Source organism: Triturus cristatus, chromosome 5_1 (assembly GCF_964204655.1).
Source record: "Triturus cristatus chromosome 5_1, aTriCri1.1, whole genome shotgun sequence".
Classification (NCBI taxonomy): domain Eukaryota; kingdom Metazoa; phylum Chordata; class Amphibia; order Caudata; family Salamandridae; genus Triturus; species Triturus cristatus.
In genome coordinates, this window is record NC_140587.1 from 132,294,723 (window position 1) to 132,317,291 (window position 22,569).

Genomic DNA, 22,569 nt, shown 5'->3' on the forward strand with positions numbered 1-22,569 from the left:
TATTCTGATACTGTAAAGCAGCTAAATACTCTTTCCTGAGTATGTGAAGTGTTTTATGTTCACACTTCCATCCAGGGGTGAACCCTGAAATCTCACCCTGCGCGGAGCTCCATAACCCTGGGTAGAAGGTGCGACTTCATCCCCATGATGCCTCACACCTGCAAATGTCACAAGTATCAGTAAATTGGTGCCTGGAGGCTGGAAACACACCCAAGACCTTGCAGGCCTTGTTTTGATGCTGTGAAGGAGTTAAATACACTTTACTGAGTCTGTGAAGTGTTTTGTTTTCACACCTGCAGCCGGGGGTGAAACCGGAAATCTTACCCTGCGCGGAGCTCCATAAACCTGGGTAGAAGGTGCGACTTCATCCCCTTGAAGCCTAACACCTGCAAATGTCACAAGTATCAGTAAAACTGGTGCCAGGAGTCTGGAAGTAGGCCCAAGGCCTTGCAGGCCTCATTCTGATACTGTAAAGGAGCTAAATACACTTTCCTGAGTATGTGAAGTGTTTTATTTTCCCACCTGCAGCCAGGGGTGAACCCTGAAATCTCACCCTGCGCGGAGCTCCATGACCCTGGGTAGAAGGTGCGACTTCATCCCCTTGATGCCTAACACCTGCAAATGTTACAAGTATCAGTAAAACTGGTGCCAGGAGGCTGGAAGTAGGCCCAAGGCCTTGCATGCCTTATTCTGATACTGTAAAGCAGCTACATACACTTTCCTGAGTATGTGAAGTGTTTTATGTTCACACTTCCATCCAGGGGTAAACCCTGAAATCTCACCCTGCGCGGAGCTCCATAACCCTGGGTAGAAGGTGCGACTTCATCCCCTTGAAGCCTAACCCCTGCAAATGTCACAAGTATCAGTAAATTGGTGCCAGGAGGCTGGAAGTAGGCCCAAGGCCTTGCAGGCCTTGTTCTGATACTGTAAAGGAGTGAAATGCACTTTACTGAGTATGCGAAGTGTTTTGTTTTCACCCCTGCAGCCAGGGGTGAAACCTGAAATCTTACTCTGCGCGGAGCTCCATAACCCTGGGTAGAAGGTGCGACTTCATCCCCTTGATGCCTAACACCTGCAAATGTCACAAGTATCAGTAAATTGGTGCCTGGAGGCTGGAAACACACCCAAGACCTTGCAGGCCTTGTTCTGATGCTGTGAAGGAGTTAAATACACTTTACTGAGTCTGTGAAGTGTTTTGTTTTCACCCCTGCAGCCAGGGGTGAAACCTGTAATCTTACCCTGCGCGGAGCTCCATAACCCTGGGTAGAAGGTGCGACTTCATCCTCTTGATGCCTAACACCTGCAAAATGTCACAAGTATCAGTACAACTGGTGCCAGGAGGCTGAAAGTAGGCCTAAGGCCTTGCAGGCCTTATTCTGATACTGTAAAGCAGCTAAATACACTTTCCTGAGTATGTGAAGTGTTTTATGTTCACACTTCCATCCAGGGGTTGTCCCTGAAATCTCACCCTGCGCGGAGTTCCATAACCCTGGGTAGAAGGTGCGACTTCATCCCCTTAAAGCCTAACACCTGCAAATGTCACAAGTATCAGAAAAACTGGTGCCAGGAGGCTGGAAGTAGGCCCAAGGCCTTGCAGGCCCTATTCTGATACTGTAAAGGAGATAAAAACACTTTCCTGAGTATGTGAAGTGTTTTATTTTCACATTTGCAGCCAGGGGTGAACCCTGAAATCTCACCCTGCGCGGAGCTCCATGACCCCGGGTAGAAGGTGCTACTTCATCCCCTTGAAGCCTAACACCTGCAAATGTCACAAGTATCAGTAAAACTGGTGCCAGGAGGCTGGAAGTAGGCCCAAGGCCTTGCAGGCCTTATTCTGATACTGTAAAGCAGCTAAATACACTTTCCTGAGTATGTGAAGTGTTTTATTTTCACACTTCCATCCAGGGGTAAACCTTGAAATCTCACCCTGCGCGGAGCTCCATAACCCTGGGTAGAAGGTGCGACTTCATCCCCTTGAAGCCTAACCCCTGCAAATGTCACAAGTATCAGTAAACTGGTGCCAGGAGGCTGGAAGTAGGCCCAAGGCCTTGCAGGCCTTATTCTGATACTGTAAAGCACCTAATACACTTTCCTGAGTATGTGAAGTGTTTTATTTTCACACTTCCATCCAGGGGTAAACCCTGAAATCTCACCCTGCGCGGAGCTCCATAACCCTGGGTAGAAGGTGCGACTTCATCCCCTTGAAGCCTAACCCCTGCAAATGTCACAAGTATCAGTAAAACTGGTGCCAGGAGGCTGGAAGTAGTCCCAAGGCCTTGCAGGCCTTATTCTGATACTGTAAAGCAGCTAAATTCTCTTTCCTGAGTATGTGAAGTGTTTTATGTTCACACTTCCATCCAGGGGTGAACCCTGAAATCTCACCCTGCGCGGAGCTCCATAACCCTGGGTAGAAGGTGCGACTTCATCCCCATGATGCCTCACACCTGCAAATGTCACAAGTATCAGTAAATTGGTGCCTGGAGGCTGGAAACAAACCCAAGACCTTGCAGGCCTTGTTTTGATGCTGTGAAGGAGTTAAATACACTTTACTGAGTCTGTGAAGTGTTTTGTTTTCACACCTGCAGCCGGGGGTGAAACCTGAAATCTTACCCTGCGCGGAGCTCCATAAACCTGGGTAGAAGGTGCGACTTCATCCCCTTGAAGCCTAACACCTGCAAATGTCACAAGTATCAGTAAATTGGTGCCAGGAGGCTGGAAGTAGGCCCAAGGCCTTGCAGGCCTTGTTCTGATACTGTAAAGGAGTGAAATGCACTTTACTGAGTATGCGAAGTGTTTTGTTTTCACCCCTGCAGCCAGGGGTGAAACCTGAAATCTTACCCTGCGCGGAGCTCCTTAACCCTGGGTAGAAGGTGCGACTTCATCCCCTTGATGCCTAACACCTGCAAATGTCACAAGTATCAGTAAATTGGTGCCTGGAGGCTGGAAACACACCCAAGACCTTGCAGGCCTTGTTCTGATGCTGTGAAGGAGTTAAATACACTTTACTGAGTCTGTGAAGTGTTTTGTTTTCACCCCTGCAGCCAGGGGTGAAACCTGAAATCTTACCCTGCGCGGAGCTCCATAACCCTGGGTAGAAGGTGCGACTTCATCCCCTTGATGCCTAACACCTGCAAATGTCACAAGTATCAGTAAATTGGTGCCTGGAGGCTGGAAACACACCCAAGACCTTGCAGGCCTTGTTCTGATGCTGTGAAGGAGTTAAATACACTTTACTGAGTCTGTGAAGTGTTTTGTTTTCACCCCTGCAGCCAGGGGTGAAACCTGAAATCTTACCCTGCGCGGAGCTCCATAACCCTGGGTAGGCGGTGCGACTTCATCCCCATGATGCCTCACACCTGCAAATGTCACAAGTATCAGTAAATTGGTGCCTGGAGGCTGGAAACACACCCAAGACCTTGCAGGCCTTGTTCTGATGCTGTGAAGGAGTTAAATACACTTTACTGAGTCTGTGAAGTGTTTTGTTTTCACACCTGCAGCCGGGGGTGAAACCTGAAATCTTACCCTGCGCGGAGCTCCATAAACCTGGGTAGAAGGTGCGACTTCATCCCCTTGAAGCCTAACACCTGCAAATGTCACAAGTATCAGTAAAACTGGTGCCAGGAGGCTGGAAGTAGGCCCAAGGCCTTGCATGCCTTATTCTGATACTGTAAAGCAGCTACATACACTTTCCTGAGTATGTGAAGTGTTTTATGTTCACACTTCCATCCAGGGGTAAACCCTGAAATCTCACCCTGCGCAGAGCTCCATAACCCTGGGTAGAAGGTGCGACTTCATCCCCTTGAAGCCTAACCCCTGCAAATGTCACAAGTATCAGTAAATTGGTGCCAGGAGGCTGGAAGTAGGCCCAAGGCCTTGCAGGCCTTGTTCTGATACTGTAAAGGAGTGAAATGCACTTTACTGACTATGCGAACTGTTTTGTTTTCACCCCTGCAGCCAGGGGTGAAACCGGAAATCTTACCCTGCGCGGAGCTCCATAACCCTGGGTAGAAGGTGCGACTTCATCCCCTTGATGCCTAACACCTGCAAATGTCACAAGTATCAGTAAATTGGTGCCTGGAGTCTGGAAACACACCCAAGACCTTGCAGGCCTTGTTCTGATGCTGTGAAGGAGTTAAATACACTTTACTGAGTCTGTGAAGTGTTTTGTTTTCACCCCTGCAGCCAGGGGTGAAACCTGAAATCTTACCCTGCGAGGAGCTCCATAACCCTGGGTAGAAGGTGCGACTTCATCCCCTTGAAGCTTAACACCTTAAAATGTCACAAGTATCAGTAAATTGGTGCCTGGAGGCTGGAAACACACCCAAGACCTTGCAGGCCTTGTTCTGATGCTGTGAAGGAGTTAAATACACTTTCCTGAGTCTGTGAAGTGTTTTGTTTTCACCCCCGCAGCCAGGGGTGAAACCTGTAATCTTACCCTGCGCGGAGCTCCATAACCCTGGGTAGAAGGTGCGACTTCATCCCCTTGATGCCTAACACCTGCAAATGTCACAAGTATCAGTAAATTGGTGCCTGGAGTCTGGAAACACACCCAAGACCTTGCAGGCCTTGTTCTGATGCTGTGAAGGAGTTAAATACACTTTACTGAGTCTGTGAAGTGTTTTGTTTTCACCCCTGCAGCCAGGGGTGAAACCTGAAATCTTACCCTGCGAGGAGCTCCATAACCCTGGGTAGAAGGTGCGACTTCATCCCCTTGAAGCTTAACACCTTAAAATGTCACAAGTATCAGTAAATTGGTGCCTGGAGGCTGGAAACACACCCAAGACCTTGCAGGCCTTGTTCTGATGCTGTGAAGGAGTTAAATACACTTTCCTGAGTCTGTGAAGTGTTTTGTTTTCACCCATGCAGCCAGGGGTGAAACCTGTAATCTTACCCTGCGCGGAGCTCCATAACCCTGGGTAGAAGGTGCGACTTCATCCCCTTGATGCCTAACACCTGCAAATGTCACAAGTATCAGTAAATTGGTGCCTGGAGGCTGGAAACACACCCAAGACCTTGCAGGCCTTGTTCTGATGCTGTGAAGGAGTTAAATACACTTTACTGAGTCTGTGAAGTGTTTTGTTTTCACACCTGCAGCCAGGGGTGAAACCTGAAATCTTACCCTGCGCGGAGCTCCATAACCCTGGGTAGAAGGTGCGACTTCATCCCCTCACAGCTTAACACCTTAAAATGTCACAAGTATCAGTAAATTGGTGCCTGGAGGCTGGAAACACACCCAAGACCTTGCAGGCCTTGTTCTGATGCTGTGAAGGAGTTAAATACACTTTCCTGAGTCTGTGAAGTGTTTTGTTTTCACCCCTGCAGCCAAGGGTGAAACCTGTAATCTTACCCTGCGCGGAGCTCCATAACCCTGGGTAGAAGGTGCGACTTCATCCCCTTGATGCCTAACACCTGCAAAATGTCACAAGTATCAGTACAACTGGTGCCAGGAGGCTGAAAGTAGGCCCACGGCCTTGCAGGCCTTATTCTGATACTGTAAAGCAGCTAAATACACTTTCCTGAGTATGTGAAGTGTTTTATGTTCACACTTCCATCCAGGGGTGGTCCCTGAAATCTCACCCTGCGCGGAGTTCCATAACCCTGGGTAGAAGGTGCGACTTCATCCCCTTAAAGCCTAACACCTGCAAATGTCACAAGTATCAGAAAAACTGGTGCCAGGAGGCTGGAAGTAGGCCCAAGGCCTTGCAGGCCTTATTCTGATACTGTAAAGCAGCTACATACACTTTCCTGAGTATGTGAAGTGTTTTATGTTCACACTTCCATCCAGGGGTAAACCCTGAAATCTCACCCTGCGCGGAGCTCCATAACCCTGGGTAGAAGGTGCGACTTCATCCCCTTGAAGCCTAACCCCTGCAAATGTCACAAGTATCAGTAAATTGGTGCCAGGAGGCTGGAAGTAGGCCCAAACCCTTGCAGGCCTTGTTCTGATACTGTAAAGGAGTGAAATGCACTTTACTGAGTATGCGAAGTGTTTTGTTTTCACCCCTGCAGCCAGGGGTGAAACCGGAAATCTTACCCTGCGCGGAGCTCCATAACCCTGGGTAGAAGGTGCGACTTCATCCCCTTGATGCCTAACACCTGCAAATGTCACAAGTATCAGTAAATTCGTGCCTGGAGTCTGGAAACACACCCAAGACCTTGCAGGCCTTGTTCTGATGCTGTGAAGGAGTTAAATACACTTTACTGAGTCTGTGAAGTGTTTTGTTTTCACCCCTGCAGCCAGGGGTGAAACCTGAAATCTTACCCTGCGAGGAGCTCCATAACCCTGGGTAGAAGGTGCGACTTCATCCCCTTGAAGCTTAACACCTTAAAATGTCACAAGTATCAGTAAATTGGTGCCTGGAGGCTGGAAACACACCCAAGACCTTGCAGGCCTTGTTCTGATGCTGTGAAGGAGTTAAATACACTTTCCTGAGTCTGTGAAGTGTTTTGTTTTCACCCCTGCAGCCAGGGGTGAAACCTGTAATCTTACCCTGCGCGGAGCTCCATAACCCTGGGTAGAAGGTGCGACTTCATCCCCTTGATGCCTAACACCTGCAAATGTCACAAGTATCAGTAAATTGGTGCCTGGAGGCTGGAAACACACCCAAGACCTTGCAGGCCTTGTTCTGATGCTGTGAAGGAGTTAAATACACTTTACTGAGTCTGTGAAGTGTTTTGTTTTCACCCCTGCAGCCATGGGTGAAACCTGAAATCTTACCCTGCGCGGAGCTCCATAACCCTGGGTAGAAGGTGCGACTTCATCCCCTTGATGCCTAACACCTGCAAATGTCACAAGTATCAGTAAATTGGTGCCTGGAGGCTGGAAACACACCCAAGACCTTGCAGGCCTTGTTCTGATGCTGTGAAGGAGTTAAATACACTTTACTGAGTCTGTGAAGTGTTTTGTTTTCACCCCTGCAGCCAGGGGTGAAACCTGAAATCTTACCCTGCGCGGAGCTCCATAACCCTGGGTAGAAGGTGCGACTTCATCCCCATGATGCCTCACACCTGCAAATGTCACAAGTATCAGTAAATTGGTGCCTGGAGGCTGGAAACACACCCAAGACCTTGCAGGCCTTGTTCTGATGCTGTGAAGGAGTTAAATACACTTTACTGAGTCTGTGAAGTGTTTTGTTTTCACACCTGCTGCCGGGGGTGAAACCTGAAATCTTACCCTGCGCGGAGCTCCATAAACCTGGGTAGAAGGTGCGACTTCATCCCCTTGAAGCCTAACACCTGCAAATGTCACAAGTATCAGTAAAACTGGTGCCAGGAGTCTGGAAGTAGGCCCAAGGCCTTGCAGGCCTCATGCTGATACTGTAAAGGAGCTAAATACACTTTCCTGAGTATGTGAAGTGTTTTATTTTCCCACCTGCAGCCAGGGGTGAACCCTGAAATCTCACCCTGCGCGGAGCTCCATGACCCTGGGTAGAAGGTGCGACTTCATCCCCTTGATGCCTAACACCTGCAAATGTCACAAGTATCAGTAAAACTGGTGCCAGGAGGCTGGAAGTAGGCCCAAGGCCTTGCAGGCCTTATTCTGATACTGTAAAGCAGCTACATACACTTTCCTGAGTATGTGAAGTGTTTTATGTTCACACTTCCATCCAGGGGTAAACCCTGAAATCTCACCCTGCGCGGAGCTCCATAACCCTGGGTAGAAGGTGCGACTTCATCCCCTTGAAGCCTAACCCCTGCAAATGTCACAAGAATCAGTAAATTGGTGCCAGGAGGCTGGAAGTAGGCCCAAAACCTTGCAGGCCTTGTTCTGATACTGTAAAGGAGTGAAATGCACTTTACTGAGTATGCGAAGTGTTTTGTTTTCACCCCTGCAGCCAGGGGTGAAACCGGAAATCTTACCCTGCGCGGAGCTCCATAACCCTGGGTAGAAGGTGCGACTTCATCCCCTTGATGCCTAACACCTGCAAATGTCACAAGTATCAGTAAATTGGTGCCTGGAGTCTGGAAACACACTCAAGACCTTGCAGGCCTTGTTCTGATGCTGTGAAGGAGTTAAATACACTTTACTGAGTCTGTGAAGTGTTTTGTTTTCACCCCTGCAGCCAGGGGTGAAACCTGAAATCTTACCCTGCGAGGAGCTCCATAACCCTGGGTAGAAGGTGCGACTTCATCCCCTTGAAGCTTAACACCTTAAAATGTCACAAGTATCAGTAAATTGGTGCCTGGAGGCTGGAAACACACCCAAGACCTTGCAGGCCTTGTTCTGATGCTGTGAAGGAGTTAAATACACTTTCCTGAGTCTGTGAAGTGTTTTGTTTTCACCCCTGCAGCCAGGGGTGAAACCTGTAATCTTACCCTGCGCGGAGCTCCATAACCCTGGGTAGAAGGTGCGACTTCATCCCCTTGATGCCTAACACCTGCAAATGTCACAAGTATCAGTAAATTGGTGCCTGGAGGCTGGAAACACACCCAAGACCTTGCAGGCCTTGTTCTGATGCTGTGAAGGAGTTAAATACACTTTACTGAGTCTGTGAAGTGTTTTGTTTTCACACCTGCAGCCAGGGGTGAAACCTGAAATCTTACCCTGCGCGGAGCTCCATAACCCTGGGTAGAAGGTGCGACTTCATCCCCTCACAGCTTAACACCTTAAAATGTCACAAGTATCAGTAAATTGGTGCCTGGAGGCTGGAAACACACCCAAGACCTTGCAGGCCTTGTTCTGATGCTGTGAAGGAGTTAAATACACTTTCCTGAGTCTGTGAAGTGTTTTGTTTTCACCCCTGCAGCCAAGGGTGAAACCTGTAATCTTACCCTGCGCGGAGCTCCATAACCCTGGGTAGAAGGTGCGACTTCATCCCCTTGATGCCTAACACCTGCAAAATGTCACAAGTATCAGTACAACTGGTGCCAGGAGGCTGAAAGTAGGCCCACGGCCTTGCAGGACTTATTCTGATACTGTAAAGCAGCTAAATACACTTTCCTGAGTATGTGAAGTGTTTTATGTTCACACTTCCATCCAGGGGTGGTCCCTGAAATCTCACCCTGCGCGGAGTTCCATAACCCTGGGTAGAAGGTGCGACTTCATCCCCTTAAAGCCTAACACCTGCAAATGTCACAAGTATCAGAAAAACTGGTGCCAGGAGGCTGGAAGTAGGCCCAAGGCCTTGCAGGCCTTATTCTGATACTGTAAAGCAGCTACATACACTTTCCTGAGTATGTGAAGTGTTTTATGTTCACACTTCCATCCAGGGGTAAACCCTGAAATCTCACCCTGCGCGGAGCTCCATAACCCTGGGTAGAAGGTGCGACTTCATCCCCTTGAAGCCTAACCCCTGCAAATGTCACAAGTATCAGTAAATTGGTGCCAGGAGGCTGGAAGTAGGCCCAAAACCTTGCAGGCCTTGTTCTGATACTGTAAAGGAGTGAAATGCACTTTACTGAGTATGCGAAGTGTTTTGTTTTCACCCCTGCAGCCAGGGGTGAAACCGGAAATCTTACCCTGCGCGGAGCTCCATAACCCTGGGTAGAAGGTGCGACTTCATCCCCTTGATGCCTAACACCTGCAAATGTCACAAGTATCAGTAAATTGGTGCCTGGAGTCTGGAAACACACCCAAGACCTTGCAGGCCTTGTTCTGATGCTGTGAAGGAGTTAAATACACTTTACTGAGTCTGTGAAGTGTTTTGTTTTCACCCCTGCAGCCAGGGGTGAAACCTGAAATCTTACCCTGCGAGGAGCTCCATAACCCTGGGTAGAAGGTGCGACTTCATCCCCTTGAAGCTTAACACCTTAAAATGTCACAAGTATCAGTAAATTGGTGCCTGGAGGCTGGAAACACACCCAAGACCTTGCAGGCCTTGTTCTGATGCTGTGAAGGAGTTAAATACACTTTACTGAGTCTGTGAAGTGTTTTGTTTTCACCCCTGCAGCCAGGGGTGAAACCTGTAATTTTACCCTGCGCGGAGCTCCATAACCCTGGGTAGAAGGTGCGACTTCATCCCCTTGATGCCTAACACCTGCAAATGTCACAAGTATCAGTAAATTGGTGCCTGGAGGCTGGAAACACACCCAAGACCTTGCAGGCCTTGTTCTGATGCTGTGAAGGAGTTAAATACACTTTACTGAGTCTGTGAAGTGTTTTGTTTTCACACCTGCAGCCAGGGGTGAAACCTGAAATCTTACACTGCGCGGAGCTCCATAACCCTGGGTAGAAGGTGCGACTTCATCCCCTCACAGCTTAACACCTTAAAATGTCACAAGTATCAGTAAATTGGTGCCTGGAGGCTGGAAACACACCCAAGACCTTGCAGGCCTTGTTCTGATGCTGTGAAGGAGTTAAATACACTTTCCTGAGTCTGTGAAGTGTTTTGTTTTCACCCCTGCAGCCAAGGGTGAAACCTGTAATCTTACCCTGCGCGGAGCTCCATAACCCTGGGTAGAAGGTGCGACTTCATCCCCTTGATGCCTAACACCTGCAAAATGTCACAAGTATCAGTACAACTGGTGCCAGGAGGCTGAAAGTAGGCCCACGGCCTTGCAGGCCTTATTCTGATACTGTAAAGCAGCTAAATACACTTTCCTGAGTATGTGAAGTGTTTTATGTTCACACTTCCATCCAGGGGTGGTCCCTGAAATCTCACCCTGCGCGGAGTTCCATAACCCTGGGTAGAAGGTGCGACTTCATCCCCTTAAAGCCTAACACCTGCAAATGTCACAAGTATCAGAAAAACTGGTGCCAGGAGGCTGGAAGTAGGCCCAAGGCCTTGCAGGCCCTATTCTGATACTGTAAAGGAGATAAAAACACTTTCCTGAGTATGTGAAGTGTTTTATTTTCACATTTGCAGCCAGGGGTGAACCCTGAAATCTCACCCTGCGCGGAGCTCCATGACCCCGGGTAGAAGGTGCTACTTCATCCCCTTGAAGCCTAACACCTGCAAATGTCACAAGTATCAGTAAAACTGGTGCCAGGAGGCTGTAAGTAGGCCCAAGGCCTTGCAGGCCTTATTCTGATACTGTAAAGCAGCTAAATACACTTTCCTGAGTATGTCAAGTGTTTTATTCTCACACTTCCATCCAGGGGTGAACCCTGAAATCTCACCCTGCGCGGAGCTCCATGACCCCGGGTAGAAGGCGCGACTTCATCCCCTTGAAGCCTAACAACTACAAATGTCACAAGTATCAGTAAAACTGGTGCCAGGAGGCTGGATGTAGGCCCAAGGCCTTGCAGGCCTTATTCTGATACTGTAAAGGAGTTAAATACACTTTCCTGAGTATGTGATGTGTTTTATTTTCACTCCTCCAGCCTGGGGCGAAGCCTGAAATCTTACCCTGCGTGGAGCTCCATGACCCTGGGTAGAAGGTGCGACTTCATCCCCTTGAAGCCTAACACCTGCAAATGTCACAAGTATCAGTAAAACTGGTGCCAGGAGGCTGGAAGTAGGCCCAAGGCCTTGCAGGCCTTATTCTGATACTGTAAAGCAGCTACATACACTTTCCTGAGTATGTGAAGTGTTTTATGTTCACACTTCCATCCAGGGGTAAACCCTGAAATCTCACCCTGCGCGGAGCTCCATAACCCTGGGTAGAAGGTGCGACTTCATCCCCTTGAAGCCTAACCCCTGCAAATGTCACAAGAATCAGTAAATTGGTGCCAGGAGGCTGGAAGTAGGCCCAAAACCTTGCAGGCCTTGTTCTGATACTGTAAAGGAGTGAAATGCACTTTACTGAGTATGCGAAGTGTTTTGTTTTCACCCCTGCAGCCAGGGGTGAAACCGGAAATCTTACCCTGCGCGGAGCTCCATAACCCTGGGTAGAAGGTGCGACTTTATCCCCTTGATGCCTAACACCTGCAAATGTCACAAGTATCAGTAAATTGGTGCCTGGAGTCTGGAAACACACCCAAGACCTTGCAGGCCTTGTTCTGATGCTGTGAAGGAGTTAAATACACTTTACTGAGTCTGTGAAGTGTTTTGTTTTCACCCCTGCAGCCAGGGGTGAAACCTGAAATCTTACCCTGCGAGGAGCTCCATAACCCTGGGTAGAAGGTGCGACTTCATCCCCTTGAAGCTTAACACCTTAAAATGTCACAAGTATCAGTAAATTGGTGCCTGGAGGCTGGAAACACACCCAAGACCTTGCAGGCCTTGTTCTGATGCTGTGAAGGAGTTAAATACACTTTCCTGAGTCTGTGAAGTGTTTTGTTTTCACCCCTGCAGCCAGGGGTGAAACCTGTAATCTTACCCTGCGCGGAGCTCCATAACCCTGGGTAGAAGGTGCGACTTCATCCCCTTGATGCCTAACACCTGCAAATGTCACAAGTATCAGTAAATTGGTGCCTGGAGGCTGGAAACACACCCAAGACCTTGCAGGCCTTGTTCTGATGCTGTGAAGGAGTTAAATACACTTTACTGAGTCTGTGAAGTGTTTTGTTTTCACACCTGCAGCCAGGGGTGAAACCTGAAATCTTACCCTGCGCGGAGCTCCATAACCCTGGGTAGAAGGTGCGACTTCATCCCCTCACAGCTTAACACCTTAAAATGTCACAAGTATCAGTAAATTGGTGCCTGGAGGCTGGAAACACACCCAAGACCTTGCAGGCCTTGTTCTGATGCTGTGAAGGAGTTAAATACACTTTCCTGAGTCTGTGAAGTGTTTTGTTTTCACCCCTGCAGCCAAGGGTGAAACCTGTAATCTTACCCTGCGCGGAGCTCCATAACCCTGGGTAGAAGGTGCGACTTCATCCCCTTGATGCCTAACACCTGCAAAATGTCACAAGTATCAGTACAACTGGTGCCAGGAGGCTGAAAGTAGGCCCACGGCCTTGCAGGCCTTATTCTGATACTGTAAAGCAGCTAAATACACTTTCCTGAGTATGTGAAGTGTTTTATGTTCACACTTCCATCCAGGGGTGAACCCTGAAATCTCACCCTGCGCGGAGCTCCATAACCCTGGGTAGAAGGTGCGACTTCATCCCCTTAAAGCCTAACACCTGCAAATGTCACAAGTATCAGAAAAACTGGTGCCAGGAGGCTGGAAGTAGGCCCAAGGCCTTGCAGGCCCTATTCTGATACTGTAAAGGAGATAAAAACACTTTCCTGAGTATGTGAAGTGTTTTATTTTCACATTTGCAGCCAGGGGTGAACCCTGAAATCTCACCCTGCGCGGAGCTCCATGACCCCGGGTAGAAGGTGCTACTTCATCCCCTTGAAGCCTAACACCTGCAAATGTCACAAGTATCAGTAAATTGGTGCCTGGAGGCTGGAAACACACCCAAGACCTTGCAGGCCTTGTTCTGATGCTGTGAAGGAGTTAAATACACTTTACTGAGTCTGTGAAGTGTTTTGTTTTCACCCCTGCAGCCAGGGGTGAAACCTGAAATCTTACCCTGCGCGGAGCTCCATAACCCTGGGTAGAAGGTGCGACTTCATCCCCATGATGCCTCACACCTGCAAATGTCACAAGTATCAGTAAATTGGTGCCTGGAGGCTGGAAACACACCCAAGACCTTGCAGGCCTTGTTCTGATGCTGTGAAGGAGTTAAATACACTTTACTGAGTCTGTGAAGTGTTTTGTTTTCACACCTGCAGCCAGGGGTGAAACCTGAAATCTTACCCTGCGCGGAGCTCCATAACCCTGGGTAGAAGGTGCGACTTCATCCCCTCACAGCTTAACACCTTAAAATGTCACAAGTATCAGTAAATTGGTGCCTGGAGGCTGGAAACACACCCAAGACCTTGCAGGCCTTGTTCTGATGCTTTGAAGGAGTTAAATACACTTTCCTGAGTCTGTGAAGTGTTTTGTTTTCACCCCTGCAGCCAAGGGTGAAACCTGTAATCTTACCCTGCGCGGAGCTCCATAACCCTGGGTAGAAGGTGCGACTTCATCCCCTTGATGCCTAACACCTGCAAAATGTCACAAGTATCAGTACAACTGGTGCCAGGAGGCTGAAAGTAGGCCCACTGCCTTGCAGGCCTTATTCTGATACTGTAAAGCAGCTAAATACACTTTCCTGAGTATGTGAAGTGTTTTATGTTCACACTTCCATCCAGGGGTGGTCCCTGAAATCTCACCCTGCGCGGAGTTCCATAACCCTGGGTAGAAGGTGCGACTTCATCCCCTTAAAGCCTAACACCTGCAAATGTCACAAGTATCAGAAAAACTGGTGCCAGGAGGCTGGAAGTAGGCCCAAGGCCTTGCAGGCCTTATTCTGATACTGTAAAGCAGCTACATACACTTTCCTGAGTATGTGAAGTGTTTTATGTTCACACTTCCATCCAGGGGTAAACCCTGAAATCTCACCCTGCGCGGAGCTCCATAACCCTGGGTAGAAGGTGCGACTTCATCCCCTTGAAGCCTAACCCCTGCAAATGTCACAAGTATCAGTAAATTGGTGCCAGGAGGCTGGAAGTAGGCCCAAAACCTTGCAGGCCTTGTTCTGATACTGTAAAGGAGTGAAATGCACTTTACTGAGTATGCAAAGTGTTTTGTTTTCACCCCTGCAGCCAGGGGTGAAACCGGAAATCTTACCCTGCACGGAGCTCCATAACCCTGGGTAGAAGGTGCGACTTCATCCCCTTGATGCCTAACACCTGCAAATGTCACAAGTATCAGTAAATTGGTGCCTGGAGTCTGGAAACACACCCAAGACCTTGCAGGCCTTGTTCTGATGCTGTGAAGGAGTTAAATACACTTTACTGAGTCTGTGAAGTGTTTTGTTTTCACCCCTGCAGCCAGGGGTGAAACCTGAAATCTTACCCTGCGAGGAGCTCCATAACCCTGGGTAGAAGGTGCGACTTCATCCCCTTGAAGCTTAACACCTTAAAATGTCACAAGTATCAGTAAATTGGTGCCTGGAGGCTGGAAACACACCCAAGACCTTGCAGGCCTTGTTCTGATGCTGTGAAGGAGTTAAATACACTTTCCTGAGTCTGTGAAGTGTTTTGTTTTCACCCCTGCAGCCAGGGGTGAAACCTGTAATCTTACCCTGCGCGGAGCTCCATAACCCTGGGTAGAAGGTGCGACTTCATCCCCTTGATGCCTAACACCTGCAAATGTCACAAGTATCAGTAAATTGGTGCCTGGAGGCTGGAAACACACCCAAGACCTTGCAGGCCTTGTTCTGATGCTGTGAAGGAGTTAAATACACTTTACTGAGTCTGTGAAGTGTTTTGTTTTCACACCTGCAGCCAGGGGTGAAACCTGAAATCTTACCCTGCGCGGAGCTCCATAACCCTGGGTAGAAGGTGCGACTTCATCCCCTCACAGCTTAACACCTTAAAATGTCACAAGTATCAGTAAATTGGTGCCTGGAGGCTGGAAACACACCCAAGACCTTGCAGGCCTTGTTCTGATGCTGTGAAGGAGTTAAATACACTTTCCTGAGTCTGTGAAGTGTTTTGTTTTCACCCCTGCAGCCAAGGGTGAAACCTGTAATCTTACCCTGCGCGGAGCTCCATAACCCTGGGTAGAAGGTGCGACTTCATCCCCTTGATGCCTAACACCTGCAAAATGTCACAAGTATCAGTACAACTGGTGCCAGGAGGCTGAAAGTAGGCCCACGGCCTTGCAGGCCTTATTCTGATACTGTAAAGCAGCTAAATACACTTTCCTGAGTATGTGAAGTGTTTTATGTTCACACTTCCATCCAGGGGTGGTCCCTGAAATCTCACCCTGCGCGGAGTTCCATAACCCTGGGTAGAAGGTGCGACTTCATCCCCTTAAAGCCTAACACCTGCAAATGTCACAAGTATCAGAAAAACTGGTGCCAGGAGGCTGGAAGTAGGCCCAAGGCCTTGCAGGCCCTATTCTGATACTGTAAAGGAGATAAAAACACTTTCCTGAGTATGTGAAGTGTTTTATTTTCACATTTGCAGCCAGGGGTGAACCCTGAAATGTCACCCTGCGCGGAGCTCCATGACCCCGGGTAGAAGGTGCTACTTCATCCCCTTGAAGCCTAACACCTGCAAATGTCACAAGTATCAGTAAAACTGGTGCCAGGAGGCTGTAAGTAGGCCCAAGGCCTTGCAGGCCTTATTCTGATACTGTAAAGCAGCTAAATACACTTTCCTGAGTATGTCAAGTGTTTTATTCTCACACTTCCATCCAGGGGTGAACCCTGAAATCTCACCCTGCGCGGAGCTCCATGACCCCGGGTAGAAGGCGCGACTTCATCCCCTTGAAGCCTAACAACTACAAATGTCACAAGTATCAGTAAAACTGGTGCCAGGAGGCTGGATGTAGGCCCAAGGCCTTGCAGGCCTTATTCTGATACTGTAAAGGAGTTAAATACACTTTCCTGAGTATGTGATGTGTTTTATTTTCACTCCTCCAGCCTGGGGCGAAGCCTGAAATCTTACCCTGCGTGGAGCTCCATGACCCTGGGTAGAAGGTGCGACTTCATCCCCTTGAAGCCTAACACCTGCAAATGTCACAAGTATCAGTAAAACTGGTGCCAGGAGGCTGGAAGTAGTCCCAAGGCCTTGCAGGCCTTATTCTGATACTGTAAAGCAGCTAAATACTCTTTCCTGAGTATGTGAAGTGTTTTATGTTCACACTTCCATCCAGGGGTGAACCCTGAAATCTCACCCTGCGCGGAGCTCCATAACCCTGGGTAGAAGGTGCGACTTCATCCCCATGATGCCTCACACCTGCAAATGTCACAAGTATCAGTAAATTGGTGCCTGGAGGCTGGAAACACACCCAAGACCTTGCAGGCCTTGTTTTGATGCTGTGAAGGAGTTAAATACACTTTACTGAGTCTGTGAAGTGTTTTGTTTTCACACCTGCAGCCGGGGGTGAAACCTGAAATCTTACCCTGCGCGGAGCTCCATAAACCTGGGTAGAAGGTGCGACTTCATCCCCTTGAAGCCTAACACCTGCAAATGTCACAAGTATCAGTAAAACTGGTGCCAGGAGTCTGGAAGTAGGCCCAAGGCCTTGCAGGCCTCATTCTGATACTGTAAAGGAGCTAAATACACTTTCCTGAGTATGTGAAGTGTTTTATTTTCCCACCTGCAGCCAGGGGTGAACCCTGAAATCTCACCCTGCGCGGAGCTCCATGACCCTGGGTAGAAGGTGCGACTTCATCCCCTTGATGCCTAACACCTGCAAATGTCACAAGTATCAGTAAAACTGGTGCCAGGAGGCTGGAAGTAGGCCCAAGGCCTTGCATGCCTTATTCTGATACTGTAAAGCAGCTACATACACTTTCCTGAGTATGTGAAGTGTTTTATGTTCACACTTCCATCCAGGGGTAAACCCTGAAATCTCACCCTGCGCGGAGCTCCATAACCCTGGGTAGAAGGTGCGACTTCATGCCCTTGAAGCCTAACCCCTGCAAATGTCACAAGTATCAGTAAAACTGGTGCCAGGAGGCTGGAAGTAGTCCCAAGGCCTTGCAGGCCTTATTCTGATACTGTAAAGCAGCTAAATACTCTTTCCTGAGTATGTGAAGTGTTTTATGTTCACACTTCCATCCAGGGGTGAACCCTGAAATCTCACCCTGCGCGGAGTTCCATAACCCTGGGTAGAAGGTGCGACTTCATCCCCTTGAAGCCTAACCCCTGCAAATGTCACAAGTATCAGTAAATTGGTGCCAGGAGGCTGGAAGTAGGCCCAAGGCCTTGCAGGCCTTGTTCTGATACTGTAAAGGTGTGAAATGCACTTTACTGAGTATGTGAAGTGTTTTGTTTTCACCCCTGCAGCCAGGGGTGAAACCTGAAATCTTACCCTGCGCGGAGCTCCATAACCCTGGGTAGAAGGTGCGACTTCATCCCCTTGATGCCTAACACCTGCAAATGTCACAAGTATCAGTAAATTGGTGCCTGGAGGCTGGAAACACACCCAAGGCCTTGCAGGCCTTGTTTTGATGCTGTGAAGGAGTTAAATACACTTTACTGAGTCTGTGAAGTGTTTTGTTTTCACCCCTGCAGCCAGGGGTGAAACCTGAAATCTTACCCTGCGCGGAGCTCCATGACCCTGGGTAGAAGGCGCGACTTCATCCCCTTGAAGCCTAACAACTACAAATGTCACAAGTATCAGTAAAACTGGTGCCAGGAGGCTGGATGTAGGCCCAAGGCCTTGCAGGCCTTATTCTGATACTGTAAAGGAGTTAAATACTCTTTCCTGAGTATGTGAAGTGTTTTATGTTCACACTTCCATCCAGGGGTGAACCCTGAAATCTCACCCTGCGCGGAGCTCCATAACCCTGGGTAGAAGGTGCGACTTCATCCCCATGATGCCTCACACCTGCAAATGTCACAAGTATCAGTAAATTGGTGCCTGGAGGCTGGAAACACACCCAAGACCTTGCAGGCCTTGTTTTGATGCTGTGAAGGAGTTAAATACACTTTACTGAGTCTGTGAAGTGTTTTGTTTTCACACCTGCAGCCGGGGGTGAAACCGGAAATCTTACCCTGCGCGGAGCTCCATAAACCTGGGTAGAAGGTGCGACTTCATCCCCTTGAAGCCTAACACCTGCAAATGTCACAAGTATCAGTAAAACTGGTGCCAGGAGTCTGGAAGTAGGCCCAAGGCCTTGCATGCCTCATTCTGATACTGTAAAGGAGCTAAATACACTTTCCTGAGTATGTGAAGTGTTTTATTTTCCCACCTGCAGCCAGGGGTGAACCCTGAAATCTCACCCTGCGCGGAGCTCCATGACCCTGGGTAGAAGGTGCGACTTCATCCCCTTGATGCCTAACACCTGCAAATGTCACAAGTATCAGTAAAACTGGTGCCAGGAGGCTGGAAGTAGGCCCAAGGCCTTGCATGCCTTATTCTGATACTGTAAAGCAGCTACATACACTTTCCCGAGTATGTGAAGTGTTTTATGTTCACACTTCCATCCAGGGGTAAACCCTGAAATCTCACTCTGCGCGGAGCTCCATAACCCTGGGTAGAAGGTGCGGCTTCATCCCCTTGAAGCCTAACCCCTGCAAATGTCACAAGTGTCAGTAAATTGGTGCCAGGAGGCTGGAAGTAGGCCCAAGGCCTTGCAGGCCTTGTTCTGATACTGTAAAGGAGTGAAATGCACTTTACTGAGTATGCGAAGTGTTTTGTTTTCACCCCTGCAGCCAGGGGTGAAACCTGAAATCTTACCCTGCGCGGAGCTCCATAACCCTGGGTAGCAGGTGCGACTTCATCCCCTTGATGCCTAACACCTGCAAATGTCACAAGTATCAGTAAATTGGTGCCTGGAGGCTGGAAACACACCCAAGGCCTTGCAGGCCTTGTTCTGATGCTGTGAAGGAGTTAAATACACTTTACTGAGTCTGTGAAGTGTTCTGTTTTCACCCCTGCAGCCAGGGGTGAAACCTGAAATCTTACCCTGCGCGGAGCTCCATGACCCTGGGTAGAAGGCGCGACTTCATCCCCTTGAAGCCTAACAACTACAAATGTCACAAGTATCAGTAAAACTGGTGTCAGGAGGCTGGATGTAGGCCCAAGACCTTGCAGGCCTTATTCTGATACTGTAAAGGAGTTAAATACACTTTCCTGAGTATGTGATGTGTTTTATTTTCACTCCTCCAGCCTGGGGCGAAGCCTGAAATCTTACCCTGCGTGGAGCTCCATGACCCTGGGTAGAAGGTGCGACTTCATCCCCTTGAAGCCTAACACCTGCAAATGTCACAAGTATCAGTAAAACTGGTGCCAGGAGGCTGGAAGTAGTCCCAAGGCCTTGCAGGCCTTATTCTGATACTGTAAAGCAGCTAAATACTCTTTCCTGAGTATGTGAAGTGTTTTATGTTCACACTTCCATCCAGGGGTGAACCCTGAAATCTCACCCTGCGCGGAGCTCCATAACCCTGGGTAGAAGGTGCGACTTCATCCCCTTGAAGCCTAACCCCTGCAAATGTCACAAGTATCAGTAAACTGGTGCCAGGAGGCTGGAAGTAGGCCCAAGGCCTTGCAGGCCTTATTCTAATACTGTAAAGCACCTAATACACTTTCCTGAGTATGTGAAGTGTTTTATTTTCACACTTCCATCCAGGGGTAAACCCTGAAATCTTACCCTGCGCGGAGCTCCATAACCCTGGGTAGAAGGTGCGACTTCATCCCCTTGATGCCTAACACCTGCAAATGTCACAAGTATCAGTAAATTGGTGCCTGGAGGCTGGAAACACACCCAAGACCTTGCAGGCCTTGTTCTGATGCTGTGAAGGAGTTAAATACACTTTACTGAGTCTGTGAAGTGTTTTGTTTTCACCCCTGCAGCCAGGGGTGAAACCTGAAATCTTACCCTGCGCGGAGCTCCATAACCCTGTGTAGAAGGTGCGACTTCATCCCCTTGAAGCCTAACACCTTTAAATGTCACAAGTATCAGTAAAACTGGTGCCAGGAGGCTGGAAGTAGGCCCAAGGCCTTGCAGGCCTTGTTCTGATACTGTTAAGGGTTAAATAGACTTTACTGAGTATGTGAAGTGTTTTATTTTCGCACCACAGCCAGGGGTGAATCCTGAAATCTTACCCTGCGCGGAGCTCCATAACCCTGGGTAGAAGGTGCGACTTCATCCCCATGAAGCCTAACACCTGCAAATGTCACAAGTATCAGTAAAATTGGTGCCTGGAGGCTGGAGGTAGGCCCAAGGCCTTGTTCTGATACTGTAAAGGGGTTAAATACACTTTGCTGAGTATGTGAAGTGTTGCGTTTTCACATCTCCAGCCCGGGGCGAAACTTGAAATCTTACCCTGCGCGGAGCTCCATAGCCCTGGGTAGAACGAGCTACTGTGTCCCCATAAACCTGTAAATTTCAAAATGTCATAAAAAGAATAAAACAAGCGCCTGGAGGCTAGAAATGGGCCCGAGACACTGAAGTCTTGGATCTGATAATGTAAAGGGCTTTATGTACCCTTTGAGTGAAGTATTTTTCCCACCTCCAGTCGAGGGGTAAATCCTGAAATATTACCCCAATTGGAGCACCCTGTGTAGAAAAAGTGACTTCGTCCCATTTGACCTAAAATTTTAGTATTTTTATTTTTATTTTTTATTAAACATTGTTAAAGGGGTGACTGGAGGCTACAAAATGGACCAGATACTGTGAAGGACGTTATTTCATTTTTGGGTGAAAAAAAATAAAAATATATGTATTTTATTAGGATTGCGATTTTTTTTTTTTGGGGGGCCCATCTCCAGCTGAGGGGGAAAACCTGAAATGTTACCCGAAGCGGAGCTCCATTGCCCCGGGTAGAAGTAGTGCCATGGTCCCCTTGAACCAAAATGTCAACAAAACAATAATAAAAAAAAAAAAGCACTAAAACAGGTGCTTAGAGTCCCGAAATCGGTCACAAAAAAAAAATGAGGATCGCACACCCCATGGGCCTGCATGGGAACGCTCTATTTTACCGACTATTAAGCCCCCACGAAGTTACAGCGCCCGAGCGAGAGACAAAAGTTAGAGGTAGCGCGGCCGTTCCGCCGCCCGGCCATCTGGTCGCGCAGCTCCGTGGGCCATCTGGTCGCGCAAATCGGCGACCAGATGGCCGGCCGCCGCCGCTAGCTCGAACCTTTGTCCCTCATTCGTGTTCTGTAAGCCCCCACTACGTGGGGGCTTAATAGTCGAGGGAAATGACCGGCCCTGGGCCGGGCCAAACTCGCCGTGGGTCCCCAGTCCAGGGCTCCAGGATGGCGGGCCCCCGGGCCGGGCTATACCCACCTTAGGTCCCAAGTACAGAGCTCCAGAATGGCGGGCCCCTGGGCCGGGCTATACCCGCCTTAGGTGGCCAGTACAGGGCTTCAGGACAGCGGGCCCCGTGGGCGGGACTAGGATGGACGCGGGGCTCCAGGAAGGTGCCCTGGCCCCAGGACAGTGCCTTGCATGGCGGTTTCGGAGAAATGCCCCCCTCACCCGACCGGCTGTGGGCCTACAAAGCAGGCCTGCCCTGCGGGATCCCTAGTGCATAGATACAGCTCTCCCATGACATCGTGGTCGGCTCTTAAAAGAGCCTTTGGGTTGGTGTTTTTTTTTCTCTTTCTTTCCGTGGGCAAGTCGAGAGTTTAACCGCCGAATCCGTAGAGGGTGCGGCCCTGGCGCTTCAGGGCGTAAACGACATCCATGGCGGTGACGGTCTTCCTCTTGGCGTGCTCGGTGTAGGTGACGGCGTCCCGGATCACATTCTCCAGGAAAACCTTCAGCACCCCGCGGGTCTCCTCGTAGATGAGGCCGGAGATGCGCTTGACCCCGCCACGGCGCGCCAGGTGGCGAATGGCCGGCTTGGTGATGCCCTGGATGTTGTCCCAGAGCACCTTGCGGTGCCTCTTGGCGCCGCCTTTGCCGAGCCCCTTCCCTCCTTTGCCGCGTCCAGACATGTTGTCCTGTCGGTACTGTGACTGAGCAGAAATGAGGAAACAGCCAGCGACGGCTGCTTATATGGATGAGCTGCGGGGGACCGGCTAGGGCGCTCCAAGCGGCCCGCGTGACTCAACGGAAGGCGAGGGGGAGCCCGCCCCTGGACCGCCCTCTGCAGGGAGCGGGGGGCTGGAGCGGCCGTTGCCGTTTGAAAAAGAGCGCGCTCCCAGCCGCCTCTTTGTCGTGGGCTCAGCAGCTGCCGCCGGGGCACGGATCACAGTCAAGCACACACACACGCCTCCCTTCCCGGCCCCCACTCATCA

The 22,569-nt window shown here is 49.4% G+C and overlaps 1 protein-coding gene across 1 annotated transcript; it reads right to left on the reverse strand.

Moving 5' to 3' along the window:
• Positions 1 to 21,954: 21,954 nt before the first annotated feature.
• Positions 21,955 to 22,266, reverse strand: LOC146830380 (histone H4-like). The gene has a single exon (XM_085603725.1). It carries the CDS (start codon positions 22,264 to 22,266, stop codon positions 21,955 to 21,957), a length of 312 nt encoding a protein of 103 aa, XP_085459851.1.
• Positions 22,267 to 22,569: the final 303 nt, after the last annotated feature.

Excerpts from the sequence above, each read along its gene's own strand:
- LOC146830380 (XM_085603725.1), bottom strand. The coding sequence starts at position 22,266 with ATGTCTGGACGCGGCAAAGGAGGGAAGGGGCTCGGCAAAGGCGGCGCC.